Source organism: Amblyraja radiata, chromosome 6, assembly GCF_010909765.2.
Source record: "Amblyraja radiata isolate CabotCenter1 chromosome 6, sAmbRad1.1.pri, whole genome shotgun sequence".
Taxonomy (NCBI): domain Eukaryota; kingdom Metazoa; phylum Chordata; class Chondrichthyes; order Rajiformes; family Rajidae; genus Amblyraja; species Amblyraja radiata.
The window spans coordinates 50717978-50735062 of record NC_045961.1 but is presented as its reverse complement, the minus strand read 5'-3'; the positions used below and the strand labels follow the sequence as shown (position 1 = coordinate 50735062).

The following is a 17085-nucleotide window of genomic DNA, read 5'->3' as shown; positions in this document are numbered from 1 at the left end:
AGACCTTATTATCCTGAGGTGACTTCAACGCTAAGGTTGGAGGCCAAAACGAGGGATATGAGGCAGTAATGGGAAAGCATGGAGTGAGGAAAATGAATGAAAATGGCGAGATGTTTGCTGAGACCTGTGTTAACAATAACCTAGTGATAACCTACCCAATCACTAGGTTATTGTTAACACAGGTCTCAGCAAACATCTCGCCATTTACAATCTACAAAACAACTTGGGTGTCATCAGATCATCAGATCATCAGATCATCAGATCATGTCACAGAAAATCAAATTGACCACATCTGTATCTGTAAAAAGTTCAGAAGGTCCATGGTCAGAGCAAGAAGAGGATCAGATGCAGCTTCAGACCACTACCTCCAGGTAGGGAAATTCAAGCTAAGGCTGAAGAGACACCACCAGGCCAAAAGCCAAAGAGCTAAATGCAATATTGAATACCTCAGTAGTACTCAAGTGGTGAAGAAGTTCAAGGATACCCTCTCAAGGGAAAACACGGAGCTACAGCGAAGGAGGAAGGAAGGATGGACAATAAATGAGTGGGAACACCTAAAAACTGCTTGAAGCTCAACCTGTGAAGAACCCAAAAGCACAAAGAGTGGATAACACCAGAAACCGTCAACATAAACCAACAGGGAGAAAGTTAAAGGAGAAAGTGAACAACTCAAGAACAAGAGCTGAAAAGGCTTTAGCCCAAAAGGAGTAAAACAGACGCCACAAAGAAGTCCGAAAGAACATCAGGAGGGACAAGAGAACACGGGTGGAGAGGCTAGCCAAAGAGGCAGAAATTGCAGCGACTCAAAGGAACATGAGGGAGTTATATACCATCACAAGGAAATTGTCCAGGACATATCTGCATAGTAATAAACCAATTACAGACAAGAACGGTCAACTGCTTTCAACCCAGGAGGTGCAGCTCAACAGATGGGTAGAACATTTCGAAGATGTCCTAAACAGGCCACCCACCTGCTGTACAGACACACATTCCTAAACCAGGATACCACTACAAATTAAGTGTGACAGAACAACAAAATCAGAAATAAAGGCTGCAATCAAGCAACAGAAAACTGGCAAAGCTGCTGGCCCTGACAATATTCCACCTGAAGGCCTGAAAGTAGATATAGACTCATCAACAAACATGCTCCATGGCTTTTTTGGGAGAATTTCGGAAGAGGAAAAGACACCCACAGAATGGTCAGAGGGATACATCGTGAAACTGCCAAAAAAAAGGTGACCTAAGAAAATGTGACAACTACTGAGTGATCACCCTACTTCCTGTACTCAGTAAAATTCTCAACCGGGTCATTTCAACCGTCTTCTGGAAGCTGTAGACAAGAGGCTACGGGACCAGCAAGCAGGATTCAGGAAGGATCGCTCATGCACAGACCACATAGCAACATTACGCATCATCATTGAGCAGTCTATTTAATGGAACACGTCCCTGTACATCAACTTCATCGACTTTGAGAAAGCTTTTGACAGCTTAGACAGGACAACACTATGGCACCTAATGGACCACTATGGAATTCCCACCAAGATCATAAACTTAATCAAGAACTCGTATGATGGAACCTCATGCAAAGTTATGCATGCAGGCCAGCTCTCTCAGAGCTTTAGTGTCAGGATTGTCGTCAAGCAGGGATGTCTATTGCCACCATTCCTGTTCCTCCTGGCAATTGAATGGATCATGATGGAAACAAATGAAGGGAAAATAAATGGAATTCAGTTGACAATGTGGGAGCAGCTAGATGATCTGACTTTGCAGACGACATAGCTCTCCTTTCACACACACAGATACAACAGGAGAAGATGGACAGACTCTCACAAGCTGCAACAAAACTTGGTCTTACACCCAATACAGTAAAAACATAGGTGATGAGGATCCACTCCAAAATCAGCAACCCTATCCTTATACACAGCAATGCTCTAGAGGAGGTAGAAACATTCACATACCTAGGCAGTGTTGTGGACATCACTGGAGGGGCATAGGCAGACAAAATAAGTAGAATTAATAAGGCTAGGGTGGTGTTTAACATGCGCAGGAAGATCTGGAGCTCGAAACACATCTCAATCAACACCAAAATACGCATCTTTAGCTCAAATATGAAACAGGTGATGCTGTATAGATCAGAGACATGGAAAACAACAAAACATACTACAAACAGGCTGCAAACGTTCATTAACACCTGCCTTAGGAGAATACTGGTGGAGAGACAAAGTAAGCAATGTGGACCTGTGGAAAAGAACAAGCCAGGAGCCCATTGACTTACAAATTCGAAGGAGAAAATGGAGTTGGACAAACATCAGCCGGCAAGCCCTGAAATGGAACCCCCAAGGAAAAAGGAAAAGAGGTCGCCCCAGGAACAGCTGGAGAAGAGGTCTCGAGACAAATGTCTGAGAGTGGGCTCAACTGGAGAGATCTCGAAAGAACTGCCAACAACCGAGTGAGGTAGAGGACATTTGTCAATGCCCTATGCTCCCAAGAGGAGCAAAGGGCTTAAGAAGAAGAAGAAGATGCTTGACAGAAATTTTGAACTTGAGCAGCCGCAGTTTAAGAACAATATTTTAAAGTTTCTTCATTCTGGGATATTTCAATCAGTTGAGGGTACAGGTATAATAGAACTTTCAACAGTACTGCACAAGAACAGGCCTTTTGGCCCACAATATCTGCGCCAAACATGATGCCAAGACCATTGCTTATCATAGAAACATAGAAACATAGAAATTAGGTGCAGGAGTAGGCCATTCGGCCCTTCGAGCCTGCACCGCCATTCAATATGATCATGGCTGATCATCCAACTCAGTATCCCGTACCTGCCTTCTCTCCATACCCTCTGATCCCCTTAGCCACAAGGGCCACATCTAACTCCCTCTTAAATATAGCCAATGAACTGGCCTCGACTACCCTCTGTGGCAGGGAGTTCCAGAGATTCACCACTCTCTGTGTGAAAAAGGTTCTTCTCATCTCGGTTTTAAAGGATTTCCCCCTTATCCTTAAGCTGTGACCCCTTGTCCTGGACTTCCCCAACATCGGGAGCAATCTTCCTGCATCTAGCCTGTCCAACCCCTTAAAAATTTTGTAAGTTTCTATAAGATCCCCTCTCAATCTCCTAAATTCTAGAGAGTATAAACCAAGTCTATCCAGTCTTTCTTCATAAGACAAGGTAGGATCCAGTCTGGTGAACCTTCTCTGCACTCCCTCTATGGCAATAATGTCCTTCCTCAGATTTGGAGACCAAAACTGTACGCAATCCTCCAGGTGTGGTCTCACCAAGACCCTGTACAACTGCAGTAGAACCTCCCTGCTCCTATACTCAAATCCTTTTGCTATGAAAGCTAACATACCATTCGCTTTCTTCACTGCCTGCTGCACCTGCATGCCCACTTTCAATGACTGGTGTACCATGACACCCAGGTCTCACTGCATCTCCCCTTTTCCTAGTCGGCCACCATTTAGATAATAGTCTGCTTTCCTGTTTTTGCCACCAAAATGGATAACCTCACATTTATCCACATTATACTGCATCTGCCAAACATTTGCCCACTCACCCAGCCTATCCAAGTCACCTTGCAGTCTCCTAGCATCCTCCTCACAGCTAACACTGCCCCCCAGCTTAGTGTCATCCGCAAACTTGGAGATATTGCCTCATCATAATCCATATCTCTCCATTCCCTGCATGTCTATGTACTTATCCAAAAGCCTCTTAAACGCCACTATCGTATCTGTCTCAAACATCACTCCTGGTAGCGTATTTCAGGCACTCATCGCTCTGTGTAAAAATCTTGCCCTGCACCTCTCCTTCCTACTTTTCCCCTCTCACCTTCAAGCTATGCCCTCCAGTTTAATTCTTCTATCCTGGGGAAATGGTTCTGACTATCTACCCTATCAGTGCCTCTCATGATTTTATTCTGCTCAGATCTCCCCTCTATCTCCAGCATTCCAGAGAAAACAATTCAAGTCTATCCAACTCTCTGTAGCTAATATCCACTAATCAGGCATCATTCCAGTAAAATTATATTACATTATAATTTTATATTTCTGATAGTTATTTAATTGGATGCAAAATGTATCTGAGTTCTAGAGGGGAAGAGGGATTCCTGCTAGTGCCAAGGCCAATATCGTGGCCAATATTGTGGGTGGCATAATGGGGCAGCTGGTTGAGCTGATGCCTCACAGCGCAAGAGACAACGAAACCAGAGCACCCGGAGGAAATCCACATGGTTGCAGGGATCCAAACCTCGGGTGCTGTCTGTGTGGAGTTTGTACGTTGTCCCTGTGACCACGTGCGTTTCTTCCGGGTGCTCTGGTTTCCTGCCACATCCCAAAGATGTGTGGGTTTGTAGGCTAATTGGACTCTGTAAATTGTCCCTACTGTGTAGACTCCCTATGAAAGTGAATGTGAAAGTGGGATAACGTAGAACTAGTGTGGATGGGACAATCGATGGTTGGTTTGGACCCGGTGGGCGGAAGGACCTGTTATATCAAACAATCAATCAATCAACCAATCCATCCATCCTATCCCATCCATCCATCAATATTTCCCTGTTTTCACCATAGACACAAGTAACATAGCAAAAGTCAGCCCAAAATGACTTACGGTATTAAAATATCTGATATGAACTTGGGTCCCATTTTAAAGATCATGAGTATAAGAACCTGAATACTAAGCTCTGACACACAATTGTTCAGTTCCCCGCAATTATCTTCAAAGTCAGATAGTCCAATCAATTGAAAGAACTTCTGATTGTCCTATAAATAAACAATTAAAAAGTCATTGGTTAGTAGTTTAAATATCAATGAAATCACATTCTGCCAAGATTTTCAGCATTCCATTACTTACCTTTCTAAGAAATGCAATATAAAATAGTGATGAGTAACTGTTAGCAAAATGGAAAGGAAACAGTTTTAATATCAATGCGTCTTTGTAGTCAGTCTGAGTCCTGTAATTTTCTGTGAAGAAAAGAACAGCCTGTTAGTAAAAACTGATTCGTCAGCTTCAGTGAAACATTTTCATTTCTTGGCAAAATGTAAAATTCTCAAAGGTTTTTTATTTCATTAGAGCGAATGGGTCTGCTAGTTTTGTCGATTAGTTTGGAGCCAGTGAATGTAGCATGTTTGGATTTTCTAAAGGCTTTCCACAAGATGCCACGTGAAAGGTTGCTGCACAGAAGTTTATTGGGTTGAGGTTGATGTATTAGCAAGGATAAAGTTCATAAGATCATAAGTCACAGGAGCACCCTAGATAGACAAACATTGCTGGAGTAACTCAGCGGGACAGGCAACATCTCTGGAGAGAAGGAATGGGCGACGTTAAGGATCGAGACTCTTCTTCAGACTAGAGTCAGTGGAAAGGGAAACGAGAGATATAGCTATGAAGTAATGAAAACAATCTGCCGGAGATGGAAGTTAAGGCAGGTACTATCGCAGCGTTTAAAAAACATTTAGGCAGGTGCATGGATCGGATAGGTTTAGAGGGATATGTGCCAAAACCAGGCAGATGGGACTAGTGTAGATGGGGCATGTTAGTCGGCGTGGGCAAGTTGGGTCGATGAGCCAGTTTCCATGCTGTATGACACTATGACTCTAAAAATAACAGAGGACCACATGAAGTGGTGACGATTTGTCATTCGTGTTATTTTTCTTTATCCATTTCATATACAATTAAAGGCCATTTTTCTCTTCCTTTCTGCAGCCTTGCCATCCATATGACTTACACCAACAAACCATCAGAACATTCCCAGTGCTGCTGTATTTAATAAAGTAAGATGAATTTGTGTAATGTTTGCCCATTCTAGTTCAGTGTGATAATACATTGCTGATTATTACCCCCATTTCATCTTCAGAGTGGGGCAGAATCCGTGCAGAAAGGGGGGCATAGAGACCACCAGCGAACATGTGGCGACCATGTGGCAATCATGAGGCGAGCGCAGAGTCTCCTGCACTCGTCTAAAAAGTCGCCTAGGAGGGACAGGCCCTTTACGGTGCTAGGAACCCCGGTTCAATTCTGACTACTGGTGCTGTCTGCACTGAGTTTGTACATTGCCTCTGTGACCTGCGTAGGGTTTCTCCGGGTGCTCCAGTTTCCTCCCACACTCCAAAGACATGCAGGTTTGTGGGTTAATTGGCTTTGGTAAACTTGTATGTGGCGAGGATGTTTCCACTTGTGGGAGAGTATCGGACTGCAGTCATAGCCTCAGAATTAAAGGATGTTTCTTTTGGAAGGAGATGAGAAGGAATTTTTTTAGTCAGAGGGTGGTGAATCTATGGAATTCTTTGCCACAGAAGGCTGTGGAGGCCAGGTCAATTGATATTTTTAAGGCAAAGATAGATAGATTCTTGATTAGTTCGGGTGTCAGGGGAAGGCAGAAGAATGGGGTTAGGTGGGAGGGAGAGATCATGATTGAATAGCGGAGCAGACTTGATAGGCCGAATGGCCTAATTCTGCACCTATCACATGATAATATGAACATGTAAATTGTCCCTTGTTTGTGTATAATGTTAATGTGCGGGAATTGCTGATCGGTGGGCTGAAGGGTCTGTTTCCGTGCTGTATCTCTAAACTTAACTAAAAAAGCTAAAATAGACTAAAATTTTCAAGATGGCTAAATTGGACCTCAACTCCCGAGGAAGTAGATAGTAAGGGATTTAAGATTCTCTGCATTAAAAATGCTGTGGTTTCTAAATCAACACTCTCTTGCTCATTGCCACTCAAAGAAGGACTGAGATAATTGTTGAAGTGCATTAAAAATATATGTACTTACCCCAATCTGTCATTTTAATCGCAATTATATGATATATCTGCAAAAGAAGGTTATATGTTAAAAAGCGCCAGAAATAGTTTTTTCTCCTTATACATGACAATTATATCCTCATACATGACAAGAGATTCTTATAATTTATATATATACATCCATAATCCACCAGGGGCGCCGGGGCGATGGCTGCCCTGCCGGCAGTCTGTTAGTATTTTCACTCTTTTTGTTATTTTTTAGTTTGTTAAAAGTTTTTGTCTTAATGTTCTTCTGTTTGTTTTATGTGGGGGGAGGGGGGAGGGGATCGGGGGAAACTTTTTTTCAGGTTCTTACCTTCCCGGAGTTGTGATCAATTTTTGGATCACATTCTCCGGGCTCTGCGGCCTACAACCGATGGAGCTGGAAGCCTCCTCGGACTGTTGTGAACCCCATCCTGGAGCGTGGACTTAACATCGGAGCTGATCCCTTGTCTGGGATCGCTCCCACCGCAAACACCGCGGACTTACCATCAAGAGCTCGCAGTCTCGGGACAGGCTAGTCGGGAAGCTCCAACGTCGCGGAAGGTTCGACCAGCCCCGACGTGAGGTTCGTTCGCCCGACGCGGGGGAGCTGACATCCCCCCGATGCATGAGCTGATCGCCTCGACGCGGATGACCAAAACCCCGCCGGCTACAGGAGTCAAGATTGTCCCGTCAAAGGGGGCTCAAGGCCCACGACCGAGGAAGGACTAAGGGAAGGACTTGAACTTTATTTCGCCTTCCATCACAGTGAGGAATGTGTAGGAGTCACTGTGGTGGGTGTTCATGTTAAAATGTGTTTTGAGTGATCTGTTACTTTTAATTGTATGACTGACCTGGCCAATGAAATTCCTCGTATGTTGCAAAACATACTTGGCGAATAAAGTGTGATTCTGATTCTGATTCTGATTCTGTATGACTGGCTCAAGATGTGAGCCAGTCATACAACACGGAAACAGGCCCTTCAGCCAAACTCGTCCATGCCTTCCAAGATGTTGCATCTAATTACAATTTTCATGTTATGGAATTATAGTTTTGTTGTACAATTTAACTATTATATTAGGCATTAACAAGCCAGTTAATGCCCCATCCACACTAGTTCCACCTGCCCACGCTTGGTCCATATCCCTTTAAACCTATCCTATCCATGTACCTGTCCAAGTGTCTTAGAAATGTTGTTAGGAGTATCTGCCTCAGCAACCTCCAGCATCTGCAGTTCCTTTTTGAACACAACCTCCTCTGGCAGATTATTGGGAGAATCCATAGATTGATAGATAAATAAAAATGATAAGGAAACATGAATCAATACATTATTGGAAGGATAAATTGAAAGCTTACCTTTCCCAAGATTATAATGGACACCACATTGAGTAATGAGGCACCAACTGTGGTCAACAAAAAGCTGATAAATGCGTTAGAAGTTTTCATTCTAATCCTGGCCCATGTCTTGTAAATAACTACTGCAATGACACTGAGAATTACCGCAAGGACCTGTGTAAATACAAAACGCAATTAGGTAGCTCAAGTAAAACTCCTACATTTTCAGTCATTGTTTGCAGTCAACAAGATCACCTCAATGGACTTCGAGTCATATAGCACAGAAGCAGGCCCTTTGACCCAACCCGTCAAAGCCATCTAAGTAGTTCCATTGACCCACCTTGGCCCATTGACAAATACCTCTAAAGCATTCCTGTCCATGTACTTGTCTAAATGTCTTTTAAATGTTGTTATAGTACCTGCTTCAACTACCTCCTCTGACCATATGTCCACCAGTGTCTGAGTGAAAGAGTTGTCCCTTTGATTCCTATGAAATCTTTTCCCTCTCACCTTAAACCTATATCCTCTGGTTCTGGATTCCCCTACCCTGGGCAAAAGGTCCTGTGCATTTTCCCTATCAATTCCCCTCATGATTTGGCATTGAGCCCCACGTTGGGACTCCAAAGAAGCAGCATAACATACCTGAGGGGTGCTTACAAATCTTCTAGCTCTATTGTCTCCATTTTGCAATGGTGGGGAGATCAATACATCTTCTATGTTGCAGCTTTCTGTGGATCAGCAGGACTTGTGAGTTAAGTCCAAGGCCAGGAGTAGTGTAAAACCTCAAGATTCAAGAATGCCTGTACTATTTGAATCTCTTTATCACAATATTTGTCCTCCCGAAAGCTGGTAGGGCCACAATGCATAGGTCACTGTAGCCAGTGACCATATCTCCCCATAAATGTTCGCACCAAGTAACCACAACCTTCACCCCATTAGGTTACTGGGAATCGAGTAGAAGCGTGTCTATATGTGAGAATTAACATGGCTATTGGTCTCATATTAGGGCAGTAATTAGTTTATCGGCATTTGTGCTATCAAATAAAAATGGAAACTTCTGAAAAGTGTGCCCTGATAAATACCCTATCACCAACATTAATTTTTACAAATTATAATTTGAATGTATAGAGAAATAAGCAGTCGTCAGGACTACATTTTCTTCCAACCTGTTATCAGGCAACTGAACCATCCTATTACCAACTCATGGGGTGGAAGATTGCAACCTTCACGTGGTCCGCCCTGTTTCGACTAATGCAATCAACTCGACGTGCACAAAGGAAGATCAAATAGAACAAGTTGTCCAACAACTTTAGGCTGTGCACGCCACACGAAAGAAGAAGACCAACTCATGGGCCACGGAACTGGGGGGCTGCAGCCCCCCCACTTTTTTGGCGAGACATGTTTCAGTGTCTCCAGCTTTGGACAAGGCGCTGCTCTGGTCTGAGCAACCTGGCCATAGGTGTTGGAGAGCCGGGGCGGAGGGAGGGATGGAAGCAGAAGCAGCGGCGGGGGCAGATGCGGACAGGGAGCCGGGGCTGGCGAGTGTTTGCACCGAGTGGCTCGATGCAGCTCCGGCCATGGAGCAGCCTCAGTGCAAGAGTCCTGGGACGTCGGAGGCGTCGGAAGCATTGCGCCGCTGCCTTGAGAGTCTCTGCGCCAAATTCGCTCTGGTGACCGGCATGGACCAGGCTGCAGCTCGGTGCATCGTGGAGGACAACCAGTGGCTGCTGGTAGTAGGTACCAAGCACTGGGTAGAAGCGGTGGAAGATAGTGGCCTTCAAATGGGGATGGTTGGAGAAAGCATCCTGATTGCCTGCTAGATTTTCACTTACTGTAACTACAGGAAAAATGTTCCCAATGTTGGGGGAGTCCAGAACCAGGGGTCACAGTTTAAGAATAAGGGGTAGGCCATTTAGGACTGAGATGAGGACAAACTTTCTTCACCCAGAGAGTTGTGAATCTGTGGAATTCTCTACCACAGAAGGCAGTGGAGGCCAATTCACTGGATGTTTTCAAGAGAGAGTTACATTTAGCTCTTGGGGCTAAGAAAATCAAGGGATATGGGAAAAAAACAGGATAGGGATACAGATTTTAAATGAAGAGCCATGATCATATTTAATGGCAGTGCTGGCTCGAAGGGCCGAGTGGCCTATTCCTGCGCCTATTTTCTATGTTTCTATGCTGCAGTATATGGCAATAAAACTCGACCACTTGATTTTGAAGCATTCATGCATGCTGGAGGTATAATGTAGTCATAGAGTGATACAGTGTGAAAACAGGCCCTTTGGCCCAACTTGCCCACACCCGCCAACATGTCCCAGCTACACTACCTGCTTTTGGTCCATATCCCTCCAAACCTGTCCTATCCATGTATCAGTCTGACTGTTTCTTAAATGTTGGGATAGGTCCTGCCTCAACAACCTCCTCTGGCAACTTATTCCATACACCCACCACCCTTTGTGTGGAAAAAGTTACCCCTCAGATTCCTATGAAATATTTTCCCCTTCACCTTAAATCTGTCCTCTGGTCTTCGATTCACCTACTCTGGGCAAGAGACTCAGTGCATTGAAACATATATTTCTAATACATTTTAGATTTCTTGAAAGTCTTACTTTTAAAAAAGTAACATTTCCCCAAAAATATACCCCCTTTATTAATGTCATGGTTTGATGATTCTAAATTCAAATTTAAAAAAAAAAATATACGTCTAAAGGAGAACGCATACTTTCAAAATACTCTGATTTTTTCCCCGAGCAAAAACACAATTTGTATGACTTTACAAAATCAGGAAATTTTATGATTATTTCTTGTCCCTTTTTCCAACTACAAACAAAAAAAAACACTTGAAATTATAGCACATTTAAAAGTGTTTTTGTCTAATTTTCTGTACAGTGAAGGCACTAGCATAGATCTGGTGGGGGGGTGAATGGGGGATATATGGGGCAATAACAAAAATAATAATCACCTGCTCCTATCACTCATGTAGGCCCTACATTATATGAAATATACTTCAAACAATAAACATTGAAATCATACTTCTACAATGCATTAAAACATGATTTTAATACATCAAATTTCAAAAAGTCCCTACCGTGGGGGGGGGGGGGGGGGGGGGGGGGGGCGCACCCCCTTCCCACACCCTCGTCCACTCGGTCGCTCCACTCCCTCGCCAGGTATCCCCAAGGCCAGTGATCAGTAGCACTCAGCCCCCCCACTTCCAGAAACACTCCGCGGCCCCAGCAACTAGAGAGCGGCCCTGACCTCCCATCTATCTCATTGGATTCCCTCGGACTATCTTTAATCAGACTTTACTGGACTTTATCTTGCACTGAACATTATTCCCTTCATCCTGTATCTGTACACTATGGACGGCTTGATTGTAATCGTGTATAATCTTTTCACTGACTGGATAGCACACAACAAAAACCTTTTCACTGTAATTCAGTACACATGACAAAAATATATTAAGCTAAACAGTTGGAGAGTGGGGAGGAAACTGGGAGGGATTATGGTTGTCATATTTCATATTGTCAAATGGAAATTTAGCTGCTTGATTGACCATTATTGTGTTAGCCAAGGTTGCAGCTAAAGAGCAGAAACAAGGAACTACTTTTCACAAAAAAGACATTGTGTGCTGGCTCAAAACAATGATAGGAATTGAATCATTTAAAGATATAGCATGGAAACAGGCCCTTCACGCTGACCATCGATCCCCTGTTCACACGTTATCGCACTATCTCATCCACTTCCTAGACACTCGGGGCAATTTACAGACCCGACCCGAAACATCACCTATCCATGTTCTCCAGGGATGCTGCCTGACCCACTGATAACTCCAGCATTTGGTGTATTTTTTAGCAAACGAACATCTGCAGGTCCTTGTTTCTGCATTTGAACAATTTACAGAGGCCAATTAACCTACAAACGCTCACGTCCTTGGGATGTGGGAGGATACTGGAGCATCCGGAGGAAATCCACACAGTCACATAGAAACGTGCAAACTCCACACATTAGGCGGCACAGTGACACAACGGTAGAGTTGCAGCCTTACAGCGCCAGAGACCCAGATTCAATCCTGGCTACAGGTGCTGTCTGTACGGAGTTCATGTGATCTCCCTGTGACCGCGTGGACTATCTCCGGGTGCTCCGGTTTCTTCCCACACTAAAGATGCACAGTTTTGTAGGTTCATTGGCTTTGATAAGTTGTAAAATTGTCCCTAGTGTGTAGGATTGTGCTAGCTTACGGGGTGATCGTTGGTCGGCGCGAACTCAGTGGGCCAAAGGGTCTGTTCCCGCACTGTATGTCTAAAGTGTAAAGTCCACACAGACAGCACCCGAGGTCAGGATCAAACCCAGGACTCTGGTGCTGCAAAGTAGCAGCTCTTCCTGAACATATCCTCATCAGGTAATTATCTATCTCGTTGAAGAGGGATTGGAAGCGTTGGGATAAAGGAGATATTTCATCAGTAAAAGAAAGAAATGAAAGCCATTAGTAAGGAATATTTACCATGAGCATCCCCACCAAAAATGAAAGAAGCATCTTTGCTCGCCTCAGTGTACCTGGGTAGTAAGGTTCATCTTCACCAGTAACTAGGTTCTAGAGGATAAATGAACACATGATACTCAGTTTACTGAAACTGTTGAGTTGCTTTCTTTTCCCATGCAAATCCATAATTAACCACTGTAATATGGTAAATTTGGAAACGTCAAACTCAACCAAAATGTAAACTCAAGTTGGAGGCATGTTTAGACACAAAATGTTGGAGTAACTTAGCTGGCCAGACAGCATCTTTGGAGTTTCAGGTCAGGACCCGTCTTCCCGGCCTGAAATGTTCACCTATCCATTTTCTCCAGAAATGCTGCCTAAGTTACTCCAGCAGTTTGTGTCTATCTTTGGAATAAACCAGCATCTGAAATTCTATTTTATTACATTTGCAGGCATGTTTCTTCTGAATTGATTTCTTTCCATGAAGGTTCTAGGATTGCAAGAAATGCAGGATCTTATGGAAAATTATCCAGCCACGACAGATATACCTAAACACTGGTAGCTTTGGTTACACTGTAGTGCGGGATGAAGATGAGATGGTTATTTTACATTAGACAATAAATACTAAACTTCAATTTGAACAAGTCAGAGTAACTACCTCTATGAAACATTCTCATTGCACTGGAAATGATTTGTTCTGAAAATTAAGCGATTAGTATTCTAATCAAAATATCACTCAATATTCATTGCAGTGTGCCGTGGAAATCAACTAAATTCAAATCGATCAAATAGCCCTAATGGCTATTATCTAAGTAGCTAAGGCAGGAAAGGATACAGATGTAGCAGTAAGCAGACTAGTTAACATGGGACTAAACTAATAAGCTACAAGAGACTACAAAATTCACCCATTCCTGAAAACAATCTCGACAAAAGGAAATAGAGTCATAGAGGCAAAGAGCCTTACAGCATGGAAACAGGTCGTTTGGCCCAACTTACCTATGCCGACCAAGTTGCGCGTCTGCGCATGTCCCATTTGCTCGCGTTTGGCCATATCCCTCTAAACCTTTCCTATCCATGTTCCTGTCCAAATGTCTCTTAAATGTTGTTATAGTACTTTCCTCAACTACCTCCTCTGGCAGCTCGTCCATATACCCACCACCCTCTTTGTGAAAATGTTGCCCATCAGGTAGCTATAAAATCTTTCCCCTCTCACTTTAAACCCATGTCCTCTGGTTCTTGATTCCCCAGCTGTGCGTAAGTGTGCATTCACCCTTTCTCTTCCCCTCGATCTTATACACCTTTATAAGATCATCCCAGTCTCCTGTGCTCCAAGGAATAAAGTCCTAGCCTGCCCAACCTCTCCATTTAGCTCAGGCCCTCAAGTCCTGGAAACAGGAATACTTTATTGAAAAGTTTATTATTCAAACCAGATCCCCAGATGGATTTGCAAGGATGGTATGTGAAGCAGTAGAACGATCTTGCAGTTTCTAAAATATGTTAGGTTATCCCTAACAATCATTGATGAAGATGGATGACAACCAAAACACAAAGCCTCAATCAACTTTGAAGAGAAATCCATCTCATTCATACCCACATAGATAAATATTTATTTGAGGAAAATTGGTTCATCTCAATGCATTTCTTTCCCCACAATTCTATCTTCCCCGTCCCCAACCAATCATTATTGGATGATCCTAATACTAATGCAATTAATGTTGATGTCACGTATTAATTTCTGTGTGAGGATCGGAACAATTCTGAATCTTGCAGCATGCCAACATATCTTGTGATTTTATGGATCAGCAATAAGTTTGGAGTGAAAATGCAAGAGGAAAAGCAGATTCTTCTATATTCTTTACGTGGAAGATCTTCCAATTCTTTAAATATCCCCGCACAGGTCATAACTACTTTCAAGGAATTTGAACAGCAGATGATATTCTGTTATGAAACATGAGAGATTTCTCTCAGAGAAAGAAGAGGAATACGGTCTTTGTGAAAAAAAATTGTTGCAAGTTTATAACTAAAACTTGCATTAGTTTGGAGAGGATCTTCCATTTAAAGAATCAGAAAGAAAGATTATAGATAGTAAATCTATCTTTTGTCCCCAAGACTAAGATGTCAGCTAAATAGCTTTGTACTCACTGTCTCTTTATTTTCAAACATATTAAATATCCTTATTAGCAAAACGTAAAGCTGAAATCAAAAGATCATTGAGTTTTTTCTTTCAATTTTTCAAAGGGGTCAGTAAACAATTACATTTACCATTTCCCACAAAATCTACCTATCATTCATGCATTTCATTAATTGTAGGTGCTTCATTATCTTCTGAGAGCGGGTGAATGAATTATGATCAGATTCTGAGGAATTATTCTATTATAGTTCTTGGTCATATTATGGAAAAACAAGACCACCTGGTTCAAGAATAGCTTCTTCCCAACAACTTCAGACTCTTGATCACTGCACAATATCAATCTCAACTATCAACTTGATTAGTTAGGGTGTCAAGGGTTATGGGGAGAAGCCAGGAGAATGGAGTTGAGAGGAAAAGGTAGATCTGCTATGATTGAATGGTGGAGCCAAATGGCTAAATTCTGCTCCTGGAACATATGAACTTCTATGGGCTGCCTTCGGTTCCACTATGCACTATCATATAGTGAATAATTCCACATATTTTTATTTGGGTTGGAAAGAATTGGTGGAAAAAAATTATATTTTTATTGTATAGACAGACGTCCATACATTATATTTTGTGCATTTATTAATCCTCGAAATAGACGATGTGATGCGTGTGATGTCGAAAAGAAAGGCCCTTATTTATACGTATGATGCACTAAATCCAAGTTTGTGAATTTATCTCTATACTCTGATCTTAGATGTGTATTTATTTGTGTGTTTGTGTGTAATCACATCTTCGCAAAAAAACGATGCGGTAATGGTAACATTTTTACATATTCCGGTAGAGATTTTTCCCGTGGAGTCCAAAATTGCCTTATCTGGAAATATCAGGCTTTATTTCTCGAGTTATAACTGAAAATATTCAAAAAAGAATGAGCAAGTTGGCCCTGAACTGAAGCCGCCAAACTCGCAGTCCTTTGGTTGACGACCGCTCCCCGGCCGCCCGCCCCGCTCGCCGGTCACCCGCCCTGCTCCCCTCTCCTCCCCCTTCTCCTCTCTCCCTTCCTCTCCCCTCCCCCTCCTCCCTCTCCCCTCCCCTTCCTCTCCCCTCCCCTCCCCTTCCTCTCCCCTCCCCAGCCTCTCTCCTCACTCCCCCCCTCTCTCCCTCCCTCTCTCCCCCCTCCTTTCTCTCCTTCCTCTCTCCCCCCCACTCCCCCCTCTGCCCTTCTCTCTCCCCCCACTCGCTCCCCCTCTCTCTCTTTCTCTGCCCCTCTCTCTCTCTCTGTCCCCCTCTCTCTCTCTCTCTGTCCCTCTCTCTCTCTGTCTCTGCCCCTCTATCTCTGCCTGTGCCCCTCTATCTCTGTCTCTGCCCCCTCTCTCTGCCCGCTCTCTCTACCTCCCTCCCTCTCCCTCTCTAGATGCACCTGCGATTTGGGGGCTATGCGTGCGTGGATAGGGCGGGGATGCGGTAAAAGGAGCGAATGAATAATATTAATATAATATCAAGGAGGGTGGTTAGTGTGTGTGTGGGGGGGGAGTGGTTAGTGTGTGTGTGTGTGTGTGGGGGGTGGTTAGTGTGTGTGTGTGGGGGGGGGGGGGTTAGTGTGTGTGTGTGTGTGGGGGGTGGTTAGTGTGTGTGTGCCGCCGCAGGCCGCCGCCCCCCCCCTCCCCCCCTGCAACTGCGCGTTGAGGGGACAGGACCCACTTAGTCAACCTTTAGTCACTTAGTAAACAATAAAACTACCTTTTTCACAGACGTTCCATAAAACTCAGGTCTGGTTGGCTCATCATTTTCAAAGTTGTCAACATCCCATCCGTACACCAATTTTGCATTGACCCGTTTCCATAGTTCCAGAAAAACCGTTCCTGAAAACAATGGCACACTGTCGGGCAACTTGACGAATGAACTAAACACCAACCTCCCTTCCATTGACTCCATCTACACTTCATACTGCCTTGGCACGGCCACCAGCATAATCAAGTACACGTCGCACCCCGGTTACTCCATCTTCTCCCCTCTCCCATCAGGCATGAGGTACAGAAGTATGAAAACGCACACCTCCAGATTCATTATTCCCTTTCTAGTGTTTATTTGTGTCTTTTTCTGTGAATCTTAACATCGAATCAGTATCCCACACCCAGTTGGTAAGTGAATAGTCACTCATCGCCTTGAAGCTTTTCCATATATCACCAATTTATTTTGCAATCATCTCAAATCTGTCCTCTGATTGCCATTAGAAGCTGATTTTCTGTTTAGAGTTTACAGATACAAACAGGCGGTTCAGTCCACCACCCTCAATCACCCGTTCACACTAGTTCTATGGATTGGCGTATTGCGCATGTTGTTCCATTGTTTAAAAGGGGTCTAAGAGTAAACCTAGCAATTATAGAC

At 43.6% G+C, this 17085-nt stretch overlaps 1 protein-coding gene and 1 long non-coding RNA gene across 2 annotated transcripts in view; both read right to left on the bottom strand.

The window, feature by feature from the left end:
- Positions 1-4609: 4609 nt before the first annotated feature.
- Positions 4610-6907, bottom strand: LOC116974383. The gene is made up of 3 exons (XR_004412351.1): positions 6768-6907; positions 4847-4956; positions 4610-4755 (listed from the first exon to the last, which is right to left on the bottom strand). It is a non-coding gene; the product is annotated as an uncharacterized LOC116974383 (long non-coding RNA).
- A 1145-nt stretch (positions 6908-8052) lies between these two features.
- Positions 8053-17085, bottom strand: part of LOC116974715 (anoctamin-7-like) — a 45516-nt gene continuing 36483 nt past the window's right edge. The window contains exons 9-11 of the mRNA XM_033023436.1: positions 16438-16559; positions 12600-12689; positions 8053-8266 (exon numbers count right to left, since the gene is read on the bottom strand). Of these exons, the coding sequence (XP_032879327.1) occupies positions 8078-8266; positions 12600-12689; positions 16438-16559 (401 nt within the window). The 3' untranslated portion in view covers positions 8053-8077. The remainder of the gene's footprint in view (positions 8267-12599; positions 12690-16437; positions 16560-17085) is intronic.